At 38.4% G+C, this 23,667-nt stretch overlaps 1 protein-coding gene across 2 annotated transcripts; it reads left to right on the plus strand.

Annotated features, from left to right (window-relative positions):
• The first annotated feature begins 435 nt into the window (after positions 1-435).
• Positions 436-21,800, plus strand: zgc:113054 (uncharacterized protein LOC541322 homolog). Of its 2 annotated transcripts, none has more exons than XM_059329626.1 (11): positions 436-490; positions 6,074-6,263; positions 6,344-6,435; positions 7,794-8,026; positions 8,244-8,480; positions 8,559-8,627; positions 8,721-8,937; positions 11,818-12,026; positions 13,746-13,818; positions 17,282-17,399; positions 21,293-21,800. In XM_059329626.1, exons 1-11 carry the CDS (start codon positions 475-477, stop codon positions 21,486-21,488), a joined length of 1,650 nt encoding a protein of 549 aa, XP_059185609.1. In that variant the 5' UTR covers positions 436-474; the 3' UTR covers positions 21,489-21,800. The 2 variants fall into 2 exon arrangements, with proteins under 2 accessions (XP_059185609.1, XP_059185608.1); XM_059329625.1 differs by lacking the exon at positions 436-490 and adding an exon at positions 3,920-4,521.
• The last annotated feature ends 1,867 nt before the right edge of the window (positions 21,801-23,667 follow it).

Genomic DNA, 23,667 nt, shown 5'->3' on the forward strand with positions numbered 1-23,667 from the left:
AATTGAATGTTACATAAAAATACAGATAAAAAGAGCAGACAGAGATGAAAAACAGTTCTTTTTGACCCAGCATGGTGAGACTGTCATGGAGAGCAAGGCCACGAAATGTTTGATACCAGTGTCTACTTCCTATCATACCTCGTCTCTTCCCACCTCCCCTCTTAGACCTAGAAATGTGTTTCTTCTGGCCAAAGTTGCAAACACTTTATAACTCTAGATCAATTAAAATGATAATAATAATAATGTTCCTATCAGCTCAAAGAAGATATTTTTTTCTTTTAGACAATCTCTTGGTTTTTGGTCCTGCTGGTAAGACATAAAAGTAAATAAAACACATAAAAGTTAATGCTGCTCATTTATACTGGATGTTTCAATAAGTGTACTTGCATGCAAACTGAGCTCTGGGGCTGAATAAAGAAGCCAACATGGAAGATTATCTTACCTTCATTAATTGAAAAAATCTCCAAATCTAGAATGATAAATACTACAGGTAAGAAAACATGCATTTTTGATTTCATTGTAAACTGACACTTTTAAACCTAAATCTCATAAGTGGGTTAAGTAATATTGATAAGGTCAAACATTTTCCTCACTTACAGTTAATCAAATTTAGTTTCACTTGACTTTTTACCCAATGCACATCACAGCAGTAGCTGCTCTATTAGGCCACGTTCAGACTGCCAGCCAAAATCCGATTTTTAGCCCATCCAGATTGGAACTGGATGGCTCTTTTGAAGTCTGAACAGTCACAAATCACATGAAATCCGGATCGAAACCACCTTCGGGAGACGCATTTGGACAGATGCGTCTCAGTCTGAACCGCTCCAAACACTCAGATCGGTTTTGACTGTCCGTGACGTCACTCTACGCGGCGTCGCGCCGGCAGCACGGAGACGAGGGCTGTGTCCCAATGTCAAGGAAGGATGCTCAAACGGCTGGATTTGAAGGATGCCACGTCATCGACATCCGCCGAAGGACTGTCCCAATGTCGAGGATGCTCCAGAGGACAGAGTCCTTCTTTTGCCCAAATTCCAAGGATGCATGTGTGTATCCTCCGTGCGCTCCCATTACCCATAAAGCATTGCGCACACCGGTCTACCGGGAGATTTAAAAATGGCGAGCGTAGAAACAGCGACGCCGGCGGCGCAATATGCTTTTAAATATGTAGATATTTTCAGTTTACACTGAATGTTGTCACATAACTTACAAAACGTGTGTTCAAAGTCAAGCAAAAACATATGAATAAGCATATGCCAGAATATTAAGCTTAAAGATAATAAACGTCATCTTGATACATTGCCAGTTAAGTTAATTAATGCCATCTCAGTCGCTAAAGTTATTGTTTATTAATTTATATGTGTCCGATGATGATGTACTATGTGCAACTGTGCCATTCAGAAAGTTATACATTTCTTTATTGTGTTTACAGGGACCGAAAGTCCGATATTATCCGTTATTGTTATTTATAAATAACTGTTATTGTACTGTAGTGTAAAATAAAAAATAAAAAATCACAGAACATATTTCCATGATGAATTATGCGCCGCTGCATTCATGGCACTAAGTAGCGGCCGAATTCAGCCAGGATCAGTTAAATATTCAGGTTTAATCCACTTTATGGTTTTTACTTGATAAATCGTGGAGATTCAACCTTAAAGCATCTTCTTCCATTTTCACAAATATGTGTCACGAGTGCTGATGCCAGAGACACATTCATGTCGTGAACTGATTTTGAAATTGCGGCGCTGAATTTATTTATTCATTTTTTAATAAACTGATAAGAACAGATACTTCACTTGATCTTAGTCAAAGGGCCGAGAGCAGCGCTGAAGTTAAGCAGGACGTCCAATTACGCAATGACGCACAGCTGCACACTCCGAAGGCTGTCCCATTTGTGCATTACACCAGTCAAAGGAAGGACTCTTGCATTGCCTTCGGAGGACCCGACTCTGAAGGAAGGATCCTACCAAGGAAGGATCCTTGACATTGGGACACAGCTGAGGTGTCCACCGGCAGCCGCGCCCGACTCATGCGGGCCCGACGGGGGCGTCCATCCGCCCCGGTTTCTCCCCTGGTGCGTCTGAGATGTTCTGCACCTCTATTGGACAGTGATAAGGCCAATATACTGAGGTGACCTGCCTCCATCATATTTGTTGTTGTTCTTCTTGTCGCTGTCGCAATTATATGACGTCAGACGCCGTGACGACGTCAGACGCTCTGATGCCGTTACTATGGCAACCTGTCAGAGCAGTCAATAATGTGGCCCAGTCTGAACAGAGCCATATCCAATTTGGACACTTGCATATCTGATTTGAATCAGATTCGCCTGCAGTCTGAACGCAGCCTTAGATGCCCAGCAAGGCTCTGAAACTGACACACCTGAAGTGAATGCAGCCATTAATAATGCTAGGGCTAAAACTGTGAGTTTTTGGTGCTTTTAAATGTATTTTAATGTTCATATTCCTGAGTGAAAACACACACTACATGCATGTATCTTTTAACATTGTTAAATTGTAACCTTTGCTTGAATGTTTAATTTCTTGGATTAAATACAGTTGACTTCAACGCGGCGTGTGTGTCTGCGTGGCGCGGAAATGCACACTATGCTTATTTTGTCCACACAGTCAACATTAGCTCCTGTCACAAATCGAAGACATGTTGACAGTCTCGCAGACTCACGCAGACACACACATCTGACTTGGCAACTAACATTACAATATAGCTTATAAGTGCAACGTCACTACACTGCATGTAGTGAAATGAACTGCTGACAGCCAGTTTCCAGACACACAGTAGGCAGTGTTTATGTCATTCTTGCATCCAGGTGCAATTATATACACATTAGGTAGGTTTATGCTGCCTCAAGACACCATGATCACGGTCACGTGAATTTTAAGTGGAACCATCAACGCGAATATTAAGTAGGCATGTGGCAGTCTCTTCACAATATAATTCCATCAGACCTTATATCTACACTGTTTAACCCCAGTCAGCATCTATGCACAATCCCATTGTGTGTTTCAGACATTAAAGTTAATGAGGTAAAACAATTTGTTTATGCTCCATTTTGCTTCCCTTTGTATCGTGCCTCAGGCACTTCCCTCAAAACAGCCTAATTAAGCCTCAAAACCTAAGTTTATTTCATTCGTTATAAGATAAAACGATCTTTGTTATATCGAGATAATGAAATAATTAATTTGTTATCAGACACACACACACACACACACAAGAGATAATGGTGTATGATTTCTTTTAAAAAAAAATACATTGCCGTTCTCCGCTTCCGTACGTTCGCGTGAGGATTTACAATTCAAACATTTGCTTTAGCTGTTGCCATGGTGAATCGTTATATCGCGGCTCCATTAATGCTGCCTTTTATAGTAGAGGTACACGCTGTAGAACCTCCTCTGAGTTGATTGATCTAACTCAAATCAGCTGTTCTGAAAACTCAGAGCTTCCCATCGAGGGTAAATCAACTCAGTGTTCATGGATAGACTCAGAGGTTGTTGAACCTTCTATTTGGAACGGGGCCCTGGGTGTATTTTGTCTGTTATGAAAATATAAGTTATGAAAATCCATGGGTCCAGACATGTACCGAGCACATTCCAGGTGCTGTTTGATAATGAGCATTTTCGCCTGTTGTGCAAGCCACCAGCCAGTCCCCTAACTGAACACTTATAGTAGTTGTGATTTTAAAAAAAATCTTTTTTTAGTAGTGATATAACAAAGTCCACTGAGGCTCACAGCTGCCGAAGCGTCATGCCCATTAACATAACGTAACGTTAGAAAGTGAACTCTGGCGGAGTGCAGTGTGTGTCTGTGCCTCATTCATCACAACACATGTAACGTTATGTTACCACAGAGGCTGCTGTCAGCTCATGGTCTTCACAAAACGGTTTTATGTTGAAGAAATGTATACAATAATGCAAAAAGTTGCCTACATAATGTGTGTGCATATGAATATATAATTTCGTCAACATAAACTCACTATTTACATAGGAACCATTTCACGTCGCTTTTGGGAGAATACTGTTGTTTTTCTTTCGAGGTAACAGCAAACTTGAATCATTTTGGGACTCGTTCATATCCAAACCCCCAAAATAATGTCCTTATTAACTCAACAGAGTCCTGCTTAGTTTCTTAAATTAAATGCAGCTATCTAATATTTTCGCTTTCTTCCCTTTACCAAATTTAATTTAACCCATCGGGCATTTTAGGTACGTCAATGAACTTAATGAATCGGTTCATCTTGAATGCTCCTTGACTGGATGTGAATGATCTGAGAAACGCGGTTTGTTATGAAAATCCATGGTCACAGACATGTACCGAGCACATGTCAGGTGCTGTTTGATTATGAGCATTTTCGCCTGTTGTGCAAGCCACCAGTCACTCCCCTCACTGAACACTTTGCATAGTAGTAGTGATATAACCATAGACTGTGTAAAATATAACAAAGTCCACTGAGGCTCACAGCTGCCGAAGCGTCACGCCCATTAACGCGCACCATGTCTGCCGAAAAAGGTAAGATTATATTAACTAATTTTTGCGTTGTGGCAGGATCACAGTGAATTTCATAAAGGTCAAATACGTAACATAACGTTAGAAAGTGAACTCCGGCGGAGTGCAGTGTGAATCTGCCCCTCATTCATCACAACACATGTAACGTTATGTTACCACAGAGGCTGCTGTCAGCTCATGGTCTTCACAAAACGTTTTTATGCTGAAAAAATGTATACATTAATGGAAAAAGTCGCCTGCATAATGTGTGTGCATATGGATATATAATTTATAGACGTTAACATAAACTCACTATTTAGAAAGGAACCATTTCACGTTGCTTTTGGAATAATACTGTAAAAACAACAACAGTTTAAAGTGGAAATACATATTTCCAAGTATGCACTTGTTGCATGCATGCACTCAAATGCTGAGCAGATAGAAAATAGTTTGATTTAACTTCACTGTAATATTCCCATATGGATGATTATTGGGTATAGGTACAGGAGTTGAACCATAAAGCTGAATGAATGAAGAAACGAAGAAAAAACTGCAAATTCCTGTTAAAAAACTTTTTTTGACGAATATTGGCGTTCCAAGTGGAAGTTTACACATTATTCTCCACTAATTATTATTTGAGTTAGTATGTGATGCTTTTTGACATACAGTATATTCATTGACTCACAAATTTTTGTAAATGTAAATTATGAATTTGATGGATTATGTTTTTATTAACGTTTTACACAGCTTCACACCTTTTTTGAAATTGGGGTTGTAATGTGTATCACAATATCTCAATATATGATTTATTGACAATATATTGAAATATACGATGAATTATCATATTGAATTATAGGACAGCCATAGTCCATCAACTGCATGGTTTTACTAATTTCTCATTTGAAGATAAATGCATATATTTGACCCTTGGAGTGTGTGTAGGACTAAGGAAATGACATGTCTGGGTTTAAGTAAACTAATGGGTATTTCAGACCAAACAGTCATCAAATAATATAAATCAGATCACACCCATCCTGAAGGATAAACAGAAAGAAAACAACAGCAACAACAGACAAACAAACAAGACAGCCATTCTGTTATGGAGTACAAGTAAATAAAACAAGTAATATAATGCCACTAATTGGTTGTCTGCATATTTCAGTGATCTCAAGATAAATGCATATATGTAGTGCATAAACACATACACAGCTTTAACACGTCTATATGCAAATTCATACACGTATGCAAACACTTTAGGTAGTTCTCAATAAATACAGAAGAAATGTCTGCAGAATCTTCTTCAAGTAGCAAGTTACTCATTTTTGTTTCAGATCTTGAAAGAAAGTCGTAAAATATATTTCCACTTGTTTTTTTTTTTGTTGTAAGTGGTAGACAGATAATAGATCTTTGTCAAGAACAGTCGTCAAACACTGAGCAGAACAGGTTTAGCCTGGGTCAGGACCAGAAGAAGTCCCAGAGTGCCCTCTGCTGATGTCAGCCCTACATAGTTCTGCTGTTGGAGCCGAAAAAAAGTAGTTAATTACTAAACTAAAATTACATTTTGTCGTTCCCAAAGTTCCTGACACCCCAGTGGAAGTCCTTGTGGATCTCCTAACAAAAGCTAAGGACACAGCCGCAGCTAGTGCCAATGTGCCGGAGGAGCTGAAAGGTCAGCTGCAGAAGGCTCTGGACATAGCCAGCGGCCTCGATGACTACCTGGAGAAAATGACCACTCAGGAGAGCGAACCTCTGGCAGAGCTGTATAAGTAGGTCACTTATAGGGTCATTTATAGCTTAAAACACTAATGTGTGAGATGTTTATATTTTCATTTGTGCTTCATTGTAGAAAGACAATTTGCCATGACTGGGATCAAGTGCACAAGGAGGGTAGGACCATGTTCCGGCTTCCTAAAGAGTGCATCACAGGACATGTTGAAGGTTGGACATTTGGATTTTATATTCACTTTTTTTAATCCATTTGTTGCATGCTGTTTCTATTGCAACTATTTCTTTATCTTAATGTTTGTAAAAGGCAGTTATAGAACGCCCATGTTTACTGTTTACCTGTGAAAAGGGGGTCTTTTATGACTAGTAATTGATCCGATGCATGATCAGGAAATCCTGTTTGCATTTTTTTTCCATGGACATGTGACACTGAGAGGGTCATGATCAGAGGGCTCCCAAAGTTGACTAATTATTCGATATTCAAGTAAAATTCCTTCAATAAATTGTTTTATCACTATCTGGTGCATGTAACTTTTAATTGTCTGCATTAGATTTACTTAAAATATGACACATTTATTTTAAAATGAATGAATGAATGAATGAATTCGTTTTCCATATGGCAACTACAGTATATGCAAATATGGAAGTGACTGGTTGGGGTTCAGAGTTTAGAACTTTTTTATTTGGGTTGCAAAATTCCAGGAATTGTCAAAGTTGGAAACAGGAATTTATCGGAATATAAACTCCTGAACAAAATCTTAAGACTGGGGGGAAAATTACAAGTATTCTCATTTTGCTTTGGTGGAACATAACCTGTTTGTAAGTAGAGCTTCGAAAGTGTAGGGTAGGCAATTTATTGAAAACGGCATTAAACTCAAACAGCATAATCTTGATTAAGCAACCAGATTTCATGCTTGAAACTTGAATGTCTCTGCTATTCCTCAATCACATGCACATAGCACACTGCGGACTGCTGAGGCCACGCCCCCTACATGCACTGTGCATTCCTCCGTCACATGTTCAACTCCAAATTTACATGCATGTTGAGTTGGACTTATTTGGAGGGAGAGGGGGTCTTTTCATTTAACATTTTAAATGGAACTTTGGATGTCAGGACCTGAAGAAGTGTCCCAGAGTGCCCTCTGTTGATGTCAGCCCTACATAGTACTGCTTGGAGCCGAAAAAAAGAAGTTAATACTAAAATGAGATTACATTATGTTGTTTTATGTTGTTCCCAAAGTTCCCGACACCCTGGTTGAAGACCTTGTTGATCTCCTAACAAAAGCAAGAATAAAAACAATTTGATGAACAATAATGACATTAATGATATTGAATGAATGCAAGTGAATTAAATGTGAAAATTTAGATTTTATGGGACAATTGCTCATTGTTGCCATATGGTAACAATATACAAACCCCTCCCCTTTCTCCCTTTAACTTATTAATGCTTTATTTATTCATTTTTCTCCATTAAGCAATTTTAGGTAATAAAATCACATGGAAACATGTGTACCATAATTCAAGCAATACAGGGATATTGTGATAACTTGCTGTGTGTGTATTTTCTGCAGGCCAGACCCTGAAGATGCTGATCCACATGAGTCAGGCTAAGAGGGTTTTAGAGATCGGGATGTTCACTGGCTACGGTGCACTGTCCATGGCTGAAGGGCTTCCTGAGGATGGCTGCTTAGTAGCCTGTGAGTTAGAGCCGTACCTCAAAGCCTTCACTCAGCCCATTTTCGACAAGTCTCCACATGGCAAGAAGATTATCGTGAAGACTGGATCTGCCATGGACACCCTAAAGGTGAGAGAAAATAAAACTCAGTGAAGATTTGGTCATCTTTAAAAGAGCCTCTGGAAAATTACGGATGGAAAAACTTACATTTACAATTGCAGTTTCTGCCGGGTGCTTTTCATAATGAAAGCAGGAAAGGGTTAACACTGACTCTTCTTCTTTGGTGTTAAGTGAACAGGCTGTAGGGCACCTGGCCAGCATCCTAACAACTCTGTGTCTCTTCCAGGAGTTGGCTGCTGCAGGTGAGCAGTTTGACATGGTCTTCATTGATGCTGACAAGGAGAATTACATCAACTACTACAACTTTATTCTGGACAACAGTCTGCTGAGACTGCAAGGGGTCATATGTGTTGATAACTCCCTGTTCAAAGCTAAAGTTTACCTTAAAGACACTACGGATAGCAATGGACTGGCACTGAGAAGATTCAACCAGTTTGTGTGTGACGATCCCCGAGTGGAGCAGGTCAGTCCCAATGCTACTGAATGTGTTTGACAAGTATCCTTATTTTTTTATTTCAACAATATCCTTCTTGTTTTAAAGGTTATTATCCCTCTTAGAGACGGCATCAGTGTCATCCGCCGGGTACCTGTGGCTTCTGACAGCTCACAGGTATTGTTTAGATAACTTCACTGAGCCAGTACTGAATTTTCTATAATAATAGCATTTTTCGTAATGATCACATCTGTTGTTTATTTGAACTAGAGTAAAATAACAGATGATGAAGTTTTCCGCGGGGTCAAGGGGCGCTCCATCCTCGATCGGATGCGTCTTGATGGAAAGGTGGCCTACGTGACGGGTGCTGGGCAGGGCATAGGCCGAGCATTCGCTCATGCTCTGGGTGAGGCCGGTGCCAAGGTTGCTGTGGTAGACCTGGACCAAAAGAAAGCTGAGGCAGTGGCTGAAGAGCTCTTCCTTAAAGGTAAAGGCTTTTAGAACCACTTTGCATTCTATCCCCTTTGATATAGAACCAGGGGTTGTGTGCAGTAGATATTTAGGGGGAGATAGCAAGTCAACAGCAGATGCCACATAGAAGTGGTGTACACCATCTGAAACTAGAACCTGAAGATAAATTATTCAGTGAATTAAAATGATTGAAGTGTAAAAGGGCTAAGAACATTTTGATATGAATATGAAGCCCATCCACATACTTAGTTAAGTCTCATAGGTTGTTGCAGCTATTTTTTTTTAGATTGACAGCATTTGTCACACAGATTCAAAATCATGACACATCACATTAACACACCAAGACCTTGAGGAACACCATAAAAAAATCATGCTGTGATTTCGTGTGAAAGAATTTTGACACTTTCTTGAAGAACTGCATTTTTTCAGTGATTAGATGGCAAGCACTTGTGTTCTCGAAACTGCAAAGAACCTTATTGTTGAAACCGCGGAAAGCCATCCATCCCCTGAATGCTCTAGGTTTCTAAGGATTGGCAAAATCAAGAGATTTTACCATATATCCTTAGTTTGGTACATTCCACACACCTGGCAATAATATCACACTTGAGACTATGTTGCCTGTCTTCTTAAAGAAGAATTTGAAAACAGTTGTCAGGTTAGAAAACTAATGATCTGTTTATCTTTACAAATCAAGTCTTACAATGGCATGATCTTCAGTGCTGGTAAAAAATGTTTAAATCAAAATTACATAGAATTATGACTGAATCATGGATTTGAAGAATCCTGACACAACTCATAGCAAACTTCATGCAAATAGTGCAGCACAATGTGCTTCACTATAAGGAACTTAGATGCATAAAAAGACATAGAATGAACATGAAAAGAAGACTGAATGCCATGATAAGATCGGAAATAACACATTGTAAAATATGATAGAAATAGAATGCATATATTGCATATGAGATGTAAAATAAAACCCACTTAAATAAAAGAAAAGTAAAAAATATTAAAACTACTGCTTATTTTTGCGGCATTATCGTTGCATCAATTGCAAATTGTCTTCTGCCACTGATACCCACAGGTTTCTTTAAAATACTTTTTGTATACTGTACAATAGTTTTCAAACATGATTCTCACAATACCTGTTAAAGTTACTGTCATTTTACTCTTCGCTATTGCACATCTGTCTGTCCTTGGAGGGTGATCCCTGCTCTGCCTCAGGGTTCTTCTTCTTTTTTTCCTAGTTAAAGGGGTTTTTGAAGAGTTTTTCCTTATTCAGTGCGAGGGTTGAGGGGGTTTTGAGGATGTCATATCCTGTATAGACTGTTAAACCCTTTGAGGCAAATTTGTGATTCTGGGCTATCAATAAAACTGAATTTAATGAATTATCACAAACTTTAAATAAACAAAAAAAACATCAAATTAATTTCCATTTCATCTTTTGTGACAACCTGACACAGCTCTCTTCCTCTCCTTTAACAGCTACAGGTATAATGGACACAGTGTGTTTTAATAATTCAATTATTTGTATATTCCATTTCAGAAAAAAATAAATATATATATTTGCGTATTTATTGTTGCTAGCTTTCTGTTTCTCTTGTAATGAACTCCCCTCAGGCGTTGATTGTGAAAGTCCAGAAGAATGTTGCTGTAACCCTCAAAAAACAGATGTCAGCGGTAACCACAGGGGGAATTCACACGGTAGAAAACTGTCATATTTCAAGCCTCCTGAGGCAAAATGAGACAACTGTAAAAACATGCAGGACTCAACAGATGGATGAATGCTCCTCTCAGTAGTAACCAATTAATTGGTAGTACAATCTTCAACCAAACCATGAATACATTCAAACTGTGTTTGTGCACTTTAAAGTTTAGCCAAATGTCATAAATTGTCAGTGAGCTAATTTTTGGGTGTTTGACCAGCAGATGGCAGCATACTAAAGCACAAGATTCATTGTGTCAGGTTAAACATGTTCCTTTGAACATGTTCCTTCCTCATCCTTGTGTGTGGTTTTCTTCTGAAAGAATGACATGTCTTCTACATGAAATAAAAAAGAATTAAAAGAAAAATAACTCCTCAATTACTAACATATTAAGGTTTACTGGGAATAAACTACAGAAAGAAACAACTATTATGTGTTAAAAAAAAGTGTTTTTATTTATTTTGAAACCACTATCAGTTTCATAAGTAATGTCATCTAAACAAAACAAAACAAAAAACAGATTTTAAGTATTGCTATTATTTCAGGAAATTTGCAGTTCATTTGTAAATTGTGTAAGACAAAAAAATATATTATCTTTAATATTAATTGCAGCTTTGTACAATCCACAGGATTACTTTAAAAGCTAATTTATCGTCTTTTGGTGCTGGTATCCTCTAGTTTTCAATAATTTCAAGTAAATACAAACTCAATAAACATTTCCATCTATTAACTCTAAAACTTGCTTCTGACTGGGGCCCAAAATACACAATTAGGTGATTATTTTACTACAATTTGTTTGTTTGCGTCTACATATGTTGTAGCATGTTCTGAGCAACGTAGCATATGATACTGTCTAAATTGCATATTTGAATATCAGAACCCATATACATTGTTATTTAAAAAAACAACAACACTAAAACAGGAAGAGAAAATGATGATATGAATCATAAAGAACAGGCTGACTGACAAAGTCGTGAGAAATTGGAATGATAGAATGAAGCATCTGTGAGTTCTCATAAGAAGTGAACCTCTGGGTAATTAGCAGGCACCACAGTCTGCAGGATGAGGGTTAGTATTAGGGTGAACTTTAAGAATATGTTTTTTTAAAAGCTTTTAAATGTCCCAAAGATTTAAATTTCTTATATTATGCACAATGGTAAAATAACAGACATGTTCACTGTTTCTGGATACAGGGATCAATGCCATTCCCATCACAGCTGACATCAGCAGATCACAAGATGTCCAGAGGATGATTGACAGTATTGTCTCCAAATGGGGGGCGATCCACATCGGCTGCAACAACGCTGGCATCAACATGAACTCAGCCAGTGAAGACACCAGTCTAGAGGAGTGGGACCAAACCTTTAACGTCAACCTGAGAGGGACTTTCATGTGCTGTCAGGTGTGTATCACCTGTGCTGTCTGCTACAGTGTGTGTCTGTGTGATGTAAAAAGTGCAAATATTAAATCAAAACTGAATTCAACTTTTATTTTTGCTACCTCCAAAAATAATCCAAACAAAATGTAATGGAAGTCTTGAATGAATGTTGTGGAAGTCTACTTAGATTTACTAGACAAAGACATACTCATCATTGCTTTAATATGAATGTATTTTTTCCAGCTTTGTGAAATTACTCAACACAATCACACTCAACTTCTATCTTTAACACACAACAGCACATAAAGCAGAGATAGTAAAGAGTGTGTGTTTAAAGCAATTTAATTGTTATAGAACACATCAACTTTGATATGGTTACATTTTGAATTTCAATGATATTTTGCTTCAATAACAAGTCTTCTTTCAGTCTAGTGGAAATACAGCAACCAAAATCAACATTTAGGTGTTTTTTTTTACTACACTTGTGTATCAGTATCTGTAGAGTTCTTCAAACGTTAATATTACATAATGCCTCCTTCCCATATTTAATCATAACATTTCAGAAAACTATTTAAAAAATGTCTTAATGTAAATAATTGGGGAAGTTTCATGATGATATCTATTAATTACTTATTGTTTTTACCCAATTCACCTGTAGTGTCTGCAAAATGTATGGAATTTTACAAAACAATCTCCACCTAAGTAACACTTAAATGCACTAAACTTTCAAGTTTAATTCTTATCTGTATTTTGGAGGTTTGACCCGTTTTTATTCATTTATCATTCAAAGCCTGATTTAAAGTACATTTTATAACTAAAAAAAAATGGCGGAAATGATAGTTATATGTCTGTTGACAGTATTTTCTGGTTTATGGAGTGATAAAAAGAGAGTTCTCTGTAAAAACACTTGACTCTTATACGTCAACAAAATGAAACAGGAATTTTGAAAATGGTTTTATCCAATATTCAGATTTCTGATTAATTTAATGAAATAAGCACATTTTTAATGAGATAATGCATCATTTGCATATTTAAACATAAACTTGTAATACAATAAAAAAGTGTCTTAATGTAAATAATCAACAGAATAATTTTTATTGTGAAATCTATTAATTTAAGTTCTTACCCTATAATGTCTCCTGTTGTTTTGATACTTTGGAATCAGGAGAATTTTCTGCAGTCAGAAATGAACACTTAATTCTTAAATTTATCCAAAAGATTCACATGTTTCACCAACTGGCATTAATTAAGCAAACTTGCAGCATGTAGAAATGATGCAAAGCTGCAGAGTTATTATGGTAAAGCCTGTGTTTCATACTCAAAAAATAATCCTGAGTAATGTATGCTGTATCAAAAAATAAACATGGAGAATTTGATTTCCAATTGTAAATATATCTGTAAATTCTGCCATCAATTTGATAGAAGAATGGCCTAAAATGTATCTTTGACCATGTATTCTTTTACCTGTTACAGTATGACCTAATTATGATGGTCCAACTAGCGGTAGCTTCTCTGTAGTTCCTACAATAAGTTAGAAATGATCCCTGTCAGACACCAATACACTGCACATATATGTGTTTCTATCATATACACCCTACCACCCAAATGCTGTCCAACCACTCTTTCTGTGTCCGAGGATAAACCCCATGTTTTTGTGTTGATCCGTGCTCAGGCTTTTGGAAGCATATCAGTGTCATAATAAGGTGTTTAATGTGTTTCTTTCCCCCTGAATCCTTGCCTTAGGCAGCAGGTCGAGTGATGTTGGAGCAAGGATACGGCAAGATTATCAACACAGCCTCCATGGCCAGTCTAATAGGTGAGTGATGATTCTATTCCCCCCACCTCCTCTCTGGAGCTCCTCCATGTCTGCTTTTAATCTCTCCATTTGGCGTGGAGAGTTGGGTCGAGAGGAGGAGGAGGAGGGGAGAGTTAAATACATTTGTGCTGTACAGCTATGTGCGGGAGTACACATCACATTAAATAGTTTTTACCATCAGACTGAAAGTCATGAGAACTAGAACCTGACCGATATATCAAACTGCTGATATTATCCACCGTATCGTCCCATCACAGACATATCATCTCTTGCATATCTATTAGTATCAGTTTTCAGATATAAAAACTAAACACAACATTCAACTTGAATTGATTGAGAAATTGTTTTAGCTATTTATTTTTAATTGTTCTTTATCCAAACAGTCAGCAATTGACCGATCTGGAACATACTGTAGTGGGTTTTATCCAGCTTTTTGTTTTATTTTTATTTATTCTTTATTTAAACAGTCAGCTTATTACAGATACTTCACATACACTGAATTTTATTAAGCTATTTCTTTCATTTTTATTTATGTAATTAAACAGTCAGCAATTGACAGATTCTAAACTTACCTAATGTTTATTCAGATATTTCGTTTATTTTTATTCTTTATTTAAACAGTCCGTAATTGACAGATACTGAACATACACTATTGATGTTTATTTAGATATTTATTTTATATTTATTTATTCTTTATTTCAGTGTTTATTTTTCAATATTTTTGACAGTGTAAACCATCATAATATTTTTTCCCCTTGATAAACTGTGTGGAGGGTTGAGAAGACAAATTAAGAAATTGAGTGGGAACTGGGCGGAGTCTGCTGCTCTCGCCCACCAGATGATGGCGTTAGTATTTTTGACTGCTTTCGTGTTTTTGTCAGACAGAGTGCGGTTTTTGAAGTGTCTTTTGCTACAACTCCATAAGCTACAGCTGAAGCGGAAAATGCACTTTGAAAGATAAACAAGCCAATAAAATAATTTCACTAAACCAATCAGAAAAGAAATGCTTAAACTTAACATGATAAGGGCCACTATTTCAGCATTAAATGTCAAGTTTGCTTTATTTGTTATCAATTATTTATTTTTTTGTTTGAAAACAAAAATGAATGAATTAACTTAATTCCTCATCAGTGAGATGGGGCCTGAGGTTCGATAAAATGGAAAGGGAAACGCTGATTTAAAAATGTATAATAACCTACTTTAATAAATAATATTTATTTGTTTAAGAAAGCAGCCTTCTGACTACAGTCACATTTATGCCAAATCCACATAGAAAGGACTGTTTTCATTCTGGTTCAAAACGTCTGTAATTCTTTGCACTCTAAAATCAGTATTGGTCTCAAACATCTTCTATCAGTTGGGCTCTAGTCAGAATAGAATTAATAGGGGTTGAAATAAGAAAAAAAAGAGCCACAGTTTTCCTGTTTATGAGAAACTTCTCCTTTAAAACAGGATTATCCAGCTTTTCTCTTTTGCAACTTTACCCCAGTTAAACAGTTCTATAGAGATGCATCCACCCCTGCGTACAGTAAGCATAGCAGGAAAAGTGTTGTGATTGCGTCTCGCCGAGGCAGTTTTGCATCATAATAAACATCCCCTCTCTGCGGAGCTGTCTGGAGGATGTGGAAGGCAACCTGAGGTCCAACTTGGGAAGGGAGGGTTCCTGTGCAGCGGCAAAACCCCAGCCTGTGCCAGCAGCCTTGTTTGAACAGCGGAAGACACTTTTTTGAGTTTAGTGAGGGAGCCTAGTAAAAGCAGTGCATATAATGTTCCTCCTTCCAACAGGTTCCTCCAGAGGAACAGCAACACTTCATCAGCAGTATAGTCAAATCGCCAGTAAACCGCTGTGCCATATGGGCCCCGGTCCCGACTGCAGGGGCAATCTGTAAAACAGGAGCATGCTGGTAAATAGAGGCCAGCATAAAAAAATGATCAATTACTCACATTACGTACAGTCCTTCAGGAATTTACTTTATTGGTCTGGACATCTGTTATAATATTGTCATAATGTGTAATCAGATGGGACCTGTTCTAGCCAAGTGGAAGCCCAAAAAGCAGCCGTAAATGCCCAATTAAAATGCACAATGACAGCTTTTTGTCCATCTGCTGAATACAATGTGTGTGTGCCCACTAACGCCCCCTCACACACACACACTCTCACCATTTTTTTTTCTGAATAATGGCCAGCAGCTCAAAGACACCCAGACAGGAAATATCCAAGTTGATATGATGAGGTTTTTTTCCAGCAGCATGATGACCTTACTGAGGGATTTGTGACTCATACCTGCAGATCTCAGCCGCATAGTAATGTACATTACAACAGTCGCGGCATTCTGGGAAAAAGAAAGCATCATTTGAACTCAAAATGTAAAGGCGTGCCTGATAAAGAGCATGTTTTCTCTCCCACTTGAAATGGGCAATAAGTAGCAGGGTGAATGTTAAAGAGGGCTTTGGAGAATGCGCTCCTTCTACCTCCTTTTCCCGTTCTCTGGGGATTACTGCTCTTTAAGACGGCGAAAAACATCAATGCAGGTTTATTTAAAGGATGAAGGCATTTTCTGAATGGTATTTTGGGGCCGTATCATCAGGTCTTGAGCGAGGATTAGTGCTGTTAGGCATTTTGAGCTGTGTTTCCTGTCCTGATAAGTCGGATTTCACCTTCAATCTGCGTGTAAGCCCTGGGCTCTGCTCCTCCTCGCCTGCTCCTCTGAGGTCCTAGCCTACCCTTATCCAGCCCAGCCCAACCTTAGCATCCTCTGCTATCTCGCCACACTCTCAGCCTGTCCCACCCTTTATATCTTATTTTCCCAACTTTTACCTCTACCATGCACATTTTTCTCCTTTTTAACCGAGCGATGTATGCGGGATGCTACAGCCCCCTTCCTCCCTAGGACCGGTCCCTGCCTCTCTGCAGCTGGCTGGTATTTATCATCCCCCGGTCTCACACTGAAGCCATTTGGCAGTCAGATCGGCGGGTGACGAGGTTAACTACTAAAGTTGTATGTAACTTGGAGCCTTCCTTGTGATGATTAATCAACCAGCAGAAAATGAGCCCCTGTCCCGTTATCCCATGCAGTGTGCAGCATCTGTGATGGTCAAGGCAAACAAATGGCTCCCTGTCTTTGTTGCTGAGGACAGAGCATAACTGGACATTATAAGCAATTAATTTTACATGGCCTCATCCTCAGAGTCCCCAGCAGCTAATGGAAGAGCTTTTTTGTAGTATCCACAAGAAACCGCATGAGCTGCAATATAAAATGTATATGTTGTCAGCTTTTGTGAGAGAGGAACTCTCGGTTTTTTTCTCTGTTAAAAAATGAAAAAGGAAAAGATTTTTAATGACCACCTGAGAATTGTGAAAGTGCATACCATTATTAATGATGCAGTTAATGTTGTCTTTATAAAACGCTGTGTTGTGTCCATTTAGGATGACTGATTTTCTTTCCATCCTCTCCCCCTGCAGTCCCCCATCCACAGAAGCAGCTTTCCTACAACACGTCCAAGGCCGGAGTGGTCAAACTGACTCAGACTCTGGGCACAGAGTGGATTGACAGAGGAGTGCGGGTCAACTGCATCTCACCGTAAGTGCTGTCTACTCTAGTGCATCTACAGACATAGATGAAACAAAGCAGTACCACCAGAAATCAACCCACAAAAAGCATCCTTGTCTTTTTAAGGGAGGGAGGTAGGCAGGAGATCTTTAGGGGGAGATAGCAGGTCAACTTCTGTTGAAAGCTGGGAACCAGAAGATTAATCTGTGATGCAGCTCAACACTGTGTGTCAAATTGTTCTTCTCATACTGAGCAAGTTTTTCTTTAGGCACCTATTCACATTCTTAAAGTTTAGAGTGTACAAAGAGTAACAGCATTATGATGGAAGTATATGATGGAATTGCTGCAGCAACATAGGACAATTATGTCCTATCTTGCTGCAGCAATTCTTGGGTTAATACAATTTGTTTTACGGATTTGTTGTTAAATTTAACTGCATTAAGGCAATCGTGGAAACAAGAATACCATAGAAAAATCCATTAGTGATTTGGTATCAAAAACTTTTGACATTTTGGAGATTTCTGGATTAACCCTTTGATGCACAACATGGGTCTAAAGTGACCTGATATGTATGAGTTTTTATGTTCTATATCTTTGCAATAAATTGTTTTCATCATTCAGTATTCCAGGTTTTCCTCAATTAGTTTGTTTTTGATCATCATAAATCCTCATTTTATGTTTTCATTTCTTAATTTTTGAAAAAAAAAAACCTTTTTGTATCACTACGCTTCTAATGCACAACATGACCCCATTTTTGACCCACGTTTTGCATCAAAGGGTTAAATGCATTGTTTTCGGCAATTTGATGAGTTCTGGGAACTGCTGAGAAATCCTCTTATTACAACATATACGTAGGAAAGCCATCAATCTTCATAGTAGCATTTCATTGTAGTGAGAGCATTTTCTTAACCTTGACCTCACCGTATAAAATGACCTGTTGTGACCTCTAGTATCATCACAGCCTCATGAAACTTTACGAACACAAACTAGAGACCTAGAGCATTCAGACGATATATGGTTCTCCTAGGTATTCTGACAATAAGGTGGTTTCTGAGCAGTTTACAGAACAGAAGTGCTTACCATTGAATCTCAAAAAGATTTAATTCTTTCAGAAATTTCCAAATGTTAAAAGTGTTTGGTTCCCCTGAAATCATGTGTGGTCTCAGCCATTTGAAACAGTCTAGAAGTGCCTCTGCCTTCTTCTCTTACCCTTTTGTGCCAAAACATACTGGTCCACCTTTTGAGTGTTGTGCTACAAAAGGAAGTGGTGATTAGTGTGTTTGCTTTCATATGAAGAGCCTCATTTGAGAATGATGCACTAATTTAAGTCCTCAAACAATAGATCAGCGCTTAATTAGATGACGTCTTGAGGGATGAATCAACCAAACACTTGCTCTAATTGTTCTATTCAATTAGGGAATCAAATATGCAACCTCACTCCAAGTGTCGGCGCAACAATAGCGCCTTGTTTGTATCTATTTGTCTGTGAAGCTGAGCAGGGCGAAGAAAAGAGGAGAACACAGGAAGGGCTGTGTGTGTGTGTGTGTGTGTGTGTGTGTGTGTGTGTGTGTGTGTGTGTGTTAAGTGGAGCATCCCTTAGCCCCAGCCATCCCTGAGCAAATCCGTCCGGTGGCACCGGCGAGCCAGGCCCAGTCACAGCCCCAGAACAAAGCCCTCACACACGCGCCGTGCTCAGCTTTATTTATCGGCAGCTTGTTTGCTAATTTTAATTTGCAAAGAAGCAATTCTCTCTCTCTCTCCCCTCGCTAACTGGGTGTCTCAATGGGCCGCTGATTTCTTTGAAGTGACAGTCGGTAAATATGCATAAAAAAGGGACACAATTAGCGCTCACGAGGTTGACTGGAGCCTGATTCCATTGGCAACTTTAGCCGCAGCGGTGATAAGCTGCATTATCTAGAAAATTGGCTGAGGGAAAACAGTACCTCTGATTGCCAGCAAAAGGTTCCAGATAACAGGGCAGCTGAAGAGAAATATAATTGAGGTGGAATATGTTAACCAAGGTGTCACACGCTCCTTGGAAGTGCTAATTTAGCCAAATGTTGGAATTCCATATCAAGGCTCCAGGATACATCGAACAATGATTCAGGCCTTACGGCTTTTAGTCACTGTCACGTCAATTGTGTGGAAAGTCACAAGTCGGCTCGTATTAGACACAGGCGGGCTTGTTGACATATTTATTCGAATGTAAGCTCTGTGATACTTTATTGTAGAAAGTGGAGAGAAGTGCATTTGTTGTTAGTAATGGTGTTGCAAACCACTTTCCCTCTGGACAAAAAAACTCACTAACTTCTGTCTTCAGTGGGAAATGTTACAATCAACGTTCATTCCAGGGACAAATGACCCTGCAGGAGTCACAAAACTCATGGTTCGAATCCTATCACGGTTTGGACTCACAGACTGGATAATTTTCTGGGTTTAAGCCAAAAAAGAAACAAACAAAAATTATTTCATGTAATGTGTAATGCTGTGAATGCAACCACACTTGTGTTTACTGTAACGTTACATCAGGATGCCAAATGAAAGTTAAAAGCCCCTCTATAATGTGTGGCTCACATGCAAACTGTGTGGGGCAATACAGTTCAACTGTGATCTGTTACACCCATAGACTGTATAAATAGGTTACACCACTGGTATCTATCAGCTCAAACAAAGTCGATATGCTAATTTTCACCCCACCAGCGTACCAGCGTCATTTTCAACAAAGTAGATCTCTGATTTAATGACTCAGCAGTTGACAAAAATTAATACCAAATTATGTCAAATAATGTTTGCCTTATAAGTTAGTGTCTATTTTTGTTGCTTGGGTCTGTTAAATGTAACAGGTTACCTTTTCCTTCAACAGTAGAAAACAGATTGTAGTGCCTCATTATTAGTTATTTAATATGTAAATTAACTTTATCAAAGATCCTTTTTTTTTTTTTTTTTTTTTTTTACAATTCACTCAATTCTTCTCATAAATGTCTCCTGTTTCACAAAGCAGAACTCTGATTTAATAAAATCATGTTGTAAAAATTGCAGGATGTTGATTTACAGGTATAATCTATGTAACAGGAAACTCAGATCTGTTATATTGACCAATATGTTATCAGAGTCGTGGAAGTAGCTGTTTGTGGACGACAACAGACAGAAAGGCATGTCGGTACAGTCACAAAATCTAAAAACATATTTTTTGATATTTTCAAACACTAACTTTTACCAATCACTAGCTTTTGGTTGCTGAAACTGAAAGAGTAGTTTCAATTTTCAATCCCCTTATATCAATTACTTAACTATTAATTTCTTTGTAGTTTGCGTTTTATCTGCTCTTCGCCATTTTCTGTGAAACAGGTGCATGTGCACATGCAGTGTTGTCTAGTTATTGTTCTGACTGTAAAACGAGTATTTAAATATCACTAATGGAACGAATAGAAATAATTATTCATTGTATCTTGCATTTTTTGCTGTTTGCTGCCCCCCTTTTTAAATTGTTAAAAAGTGGATGTCACTGGTGGAAATCAAAGGCCAAGAATTGGTTGCCAATTTTGCAAAATGTTTTCTAACAGCAACATGGCAACCATTACTGGCAAGCCCTGCCTACATACTGACAACGTCAGTAGTTAAAGCACATTTCAATCAGGAGTCAGAGCAGGAATATGAAGGAGTTGCATGTAATAAGTACTTAACCGAAGGCTTTGAGCAAATGATGCCAGACGTCCCCTCGTACCCGCGGGCTCTTCCTGAGATGTGCCAGCAGTCCCACGGTAAACATCATCAGAGATGCCATGCCATGCCCTTTCTTCAAAGGATAATTGGGTTTATTTTTGTCACCGAAGTGGTGGCTCTGAAACAACGCTGTCACTCCTGGCTCTGAGCTGTGATGCCTTCTGATTTCATTGTTTTTTTTTCTCTGCCTCTCTTTTCAGGGGGATTGTTGACACCCCTCTCATCCACTCGGAGAGTCTGAGGCCTCTGGTGCAGCGCTGGCTGTCAGATATCCCTGCTGGTAGACTGGCTCAAGTGACAGACCTGCAAGCTGCAGTGGTCTACTTGGCATCTGACGCCTCCGACTACATGACAGGGCATAACTTAGTCATAGAGGGTGGGCAAAGTCTGTGGTAGATGAAGAGATGAAAACTTTTTTTTTTCTTCCTTTTCACTCTCCTGGGATTAGTCTGTGAAATAGGTGGCATTCACATGATCGCCTTTTGATACATTCACAGCAGTGTTAGTTAAAGCCTTACTGGATTTTTAACTTCTGGCGAGTTAACATCAGGGTCATGGTGTGATGAGATAACTGGCAGCCTTCGGTCTTATTTGAGGTTCAGTTGTGGTGTCACATGTTATGATTGTGGCTAACTGAACTTTTTTGTGAAAAGAATAACTGTCTTATGATAAAGGTGAATAAAAGGTTCACCCCCAAATCCCTCAAAATCGTTTACCTGTAGTGCAATTTATTACTTGGTTTTGGTGTGAGTTGTCGAGTGTTATCAGCCCTAGAGATCGCTGCCTTCTCTCCAATGTAACAAAACTAGAACTCGGCTTGAGATGCTCAAATCACCAAAAACATCCATTTGAGAAACCTAACAACATTGTCTCTCCTGACCCTGTTACTCAAGATCATCCACAGAAGTTGCTGTGAGCAGTTTCATGTAGGAACTATTTGGCACCTGCAACTATATCAGCATGGAAACCGATACTGTTGTCATGAACATGAGCCTCTTGTCAATGAGTACACTTCTTTCTGCGCAATGATACAGGCAAAATAGTTCCAACATGAAACTGCTCACTGGAGTGGCAAGGCACGAGAAAAAATATTTAATTGTGATTATTGATGACTGATATTACAATTGAGATATGTTTGACAATATTGTAGGAAATTATCTTTTTCCATCATTATTCTCATTTTCATTTAAAGGTTGTTTTTTTACAAGAACCTGTAGCAAACAGATTTTCTTGAAAATCTGTAGAACACCATTTGAATGCCGGGACATCTCTGCAGCACCACAGTACTACAAGCTTAACTTGAGTAACCAGGTCAAGATTTCTGGAAAAAAGAAAAAGAAATTGCTGCTGAGTTTTCAAATGGTGCTTTAAGCATCACAAGCTCCTTCTAGACTAGTGCCATCTTGGTCCATTATTTTGGAGAGAAGGCAGACATCTCAATGGCCAATATCACTAACACTCTGCAACTCACACACAAACCATTTAGACTGATAAATAGCACTGCAGCTAAGAGGAAAAACATGATGAACCAATTAGATGAACCATCCCTTTAACTAAAAAGAGGTATTACAGCTGCCATTCTTTTTGTCACACAGTGGAAATGAGAAAATCCCTGTGAAGTCCAAGAAAGCAATGAAAACCGTTATCGTGCATTCAAACACATCACAATTTCTGCTGAATCAAATTCTGTTAATACTTTTCATAAATGTGACTGTGTTGTCTTAAATACCACTGATAGAAGTGGATCCTTTTCATTGTATTTGTTGCTTAAATAAATGGGTCAATTAAGTGTATTTCTATAATAGCTCATACACAAATGCAGTGCTTTTATTAAATGGATGGCAGTTCTGTGTTATGATAAACAAAGACGCAGCTTTTTTGCATGAGAATATCAACTGTATGTGATTTTTGATAAACAAAATAAACTGACATGTGAGCTGCAATGAATGATTTAGAAAAAAAATCTCACTGCAATTGTATATGATGCACGATATCGGAGGAAATTTTAATTTTTGCATTGAAAAAATAATTTAAATGATCGTAAAGGGTTTTTTTTTTAGTGTCCAAACAAATACTACCATTTAAACATTCCACTATTTTGACAAAGTTTTATAATTCAGCCCTACAGTATAAGTTTATTAAGTTTAAAATGCACAGAAAGTTGCAGATTGATTGGTGCTGACCACCATGATCACATTCACACTGGAGTGGGATGCCACTGAGGTGTATTATGCACCTTGACTTACCACTCCCTGCGGTCCAAGACTCTTGTGTACCATATGCAGGATTACAGCATCCCAGTCCGCCTCTCTCCAGCTCTTTCTTGCCAAATGGTCCCCACAAGTGGTGCTTGTGAGCGCCATCTTAATTGCTCCATTAACTGTTTGTGCGCTGAAAAACAATACTTAAAGGAGAGGTTAGCTGAGGACGTGACCCCAGTCGCTGCAATTATACGAAAAGTAGCGGCCAATTAGCACTCTCTGCAATGTGACACTGTTGCTGTTTATGTGAGCAACTTCTCACTGTTAGTGACCGTCCTCTGATTTACATAATTGAGGGATTGGTCATTAATGGG

Source organism: Centropristis striata, chromosome 3 (assembly GCF_030273125.1).
Source record: "Centropristis striata isolate RG_2023a ecotype Rhode Island chromosome 3, C.striata_1.0, whole genome shotgun sequence".
Lineage (NCBI taxonomy): Eukaryota > Metazoa > Chordata > Actinopteri > Perciformes > Serranidae > Centropristis > Centropristis striata.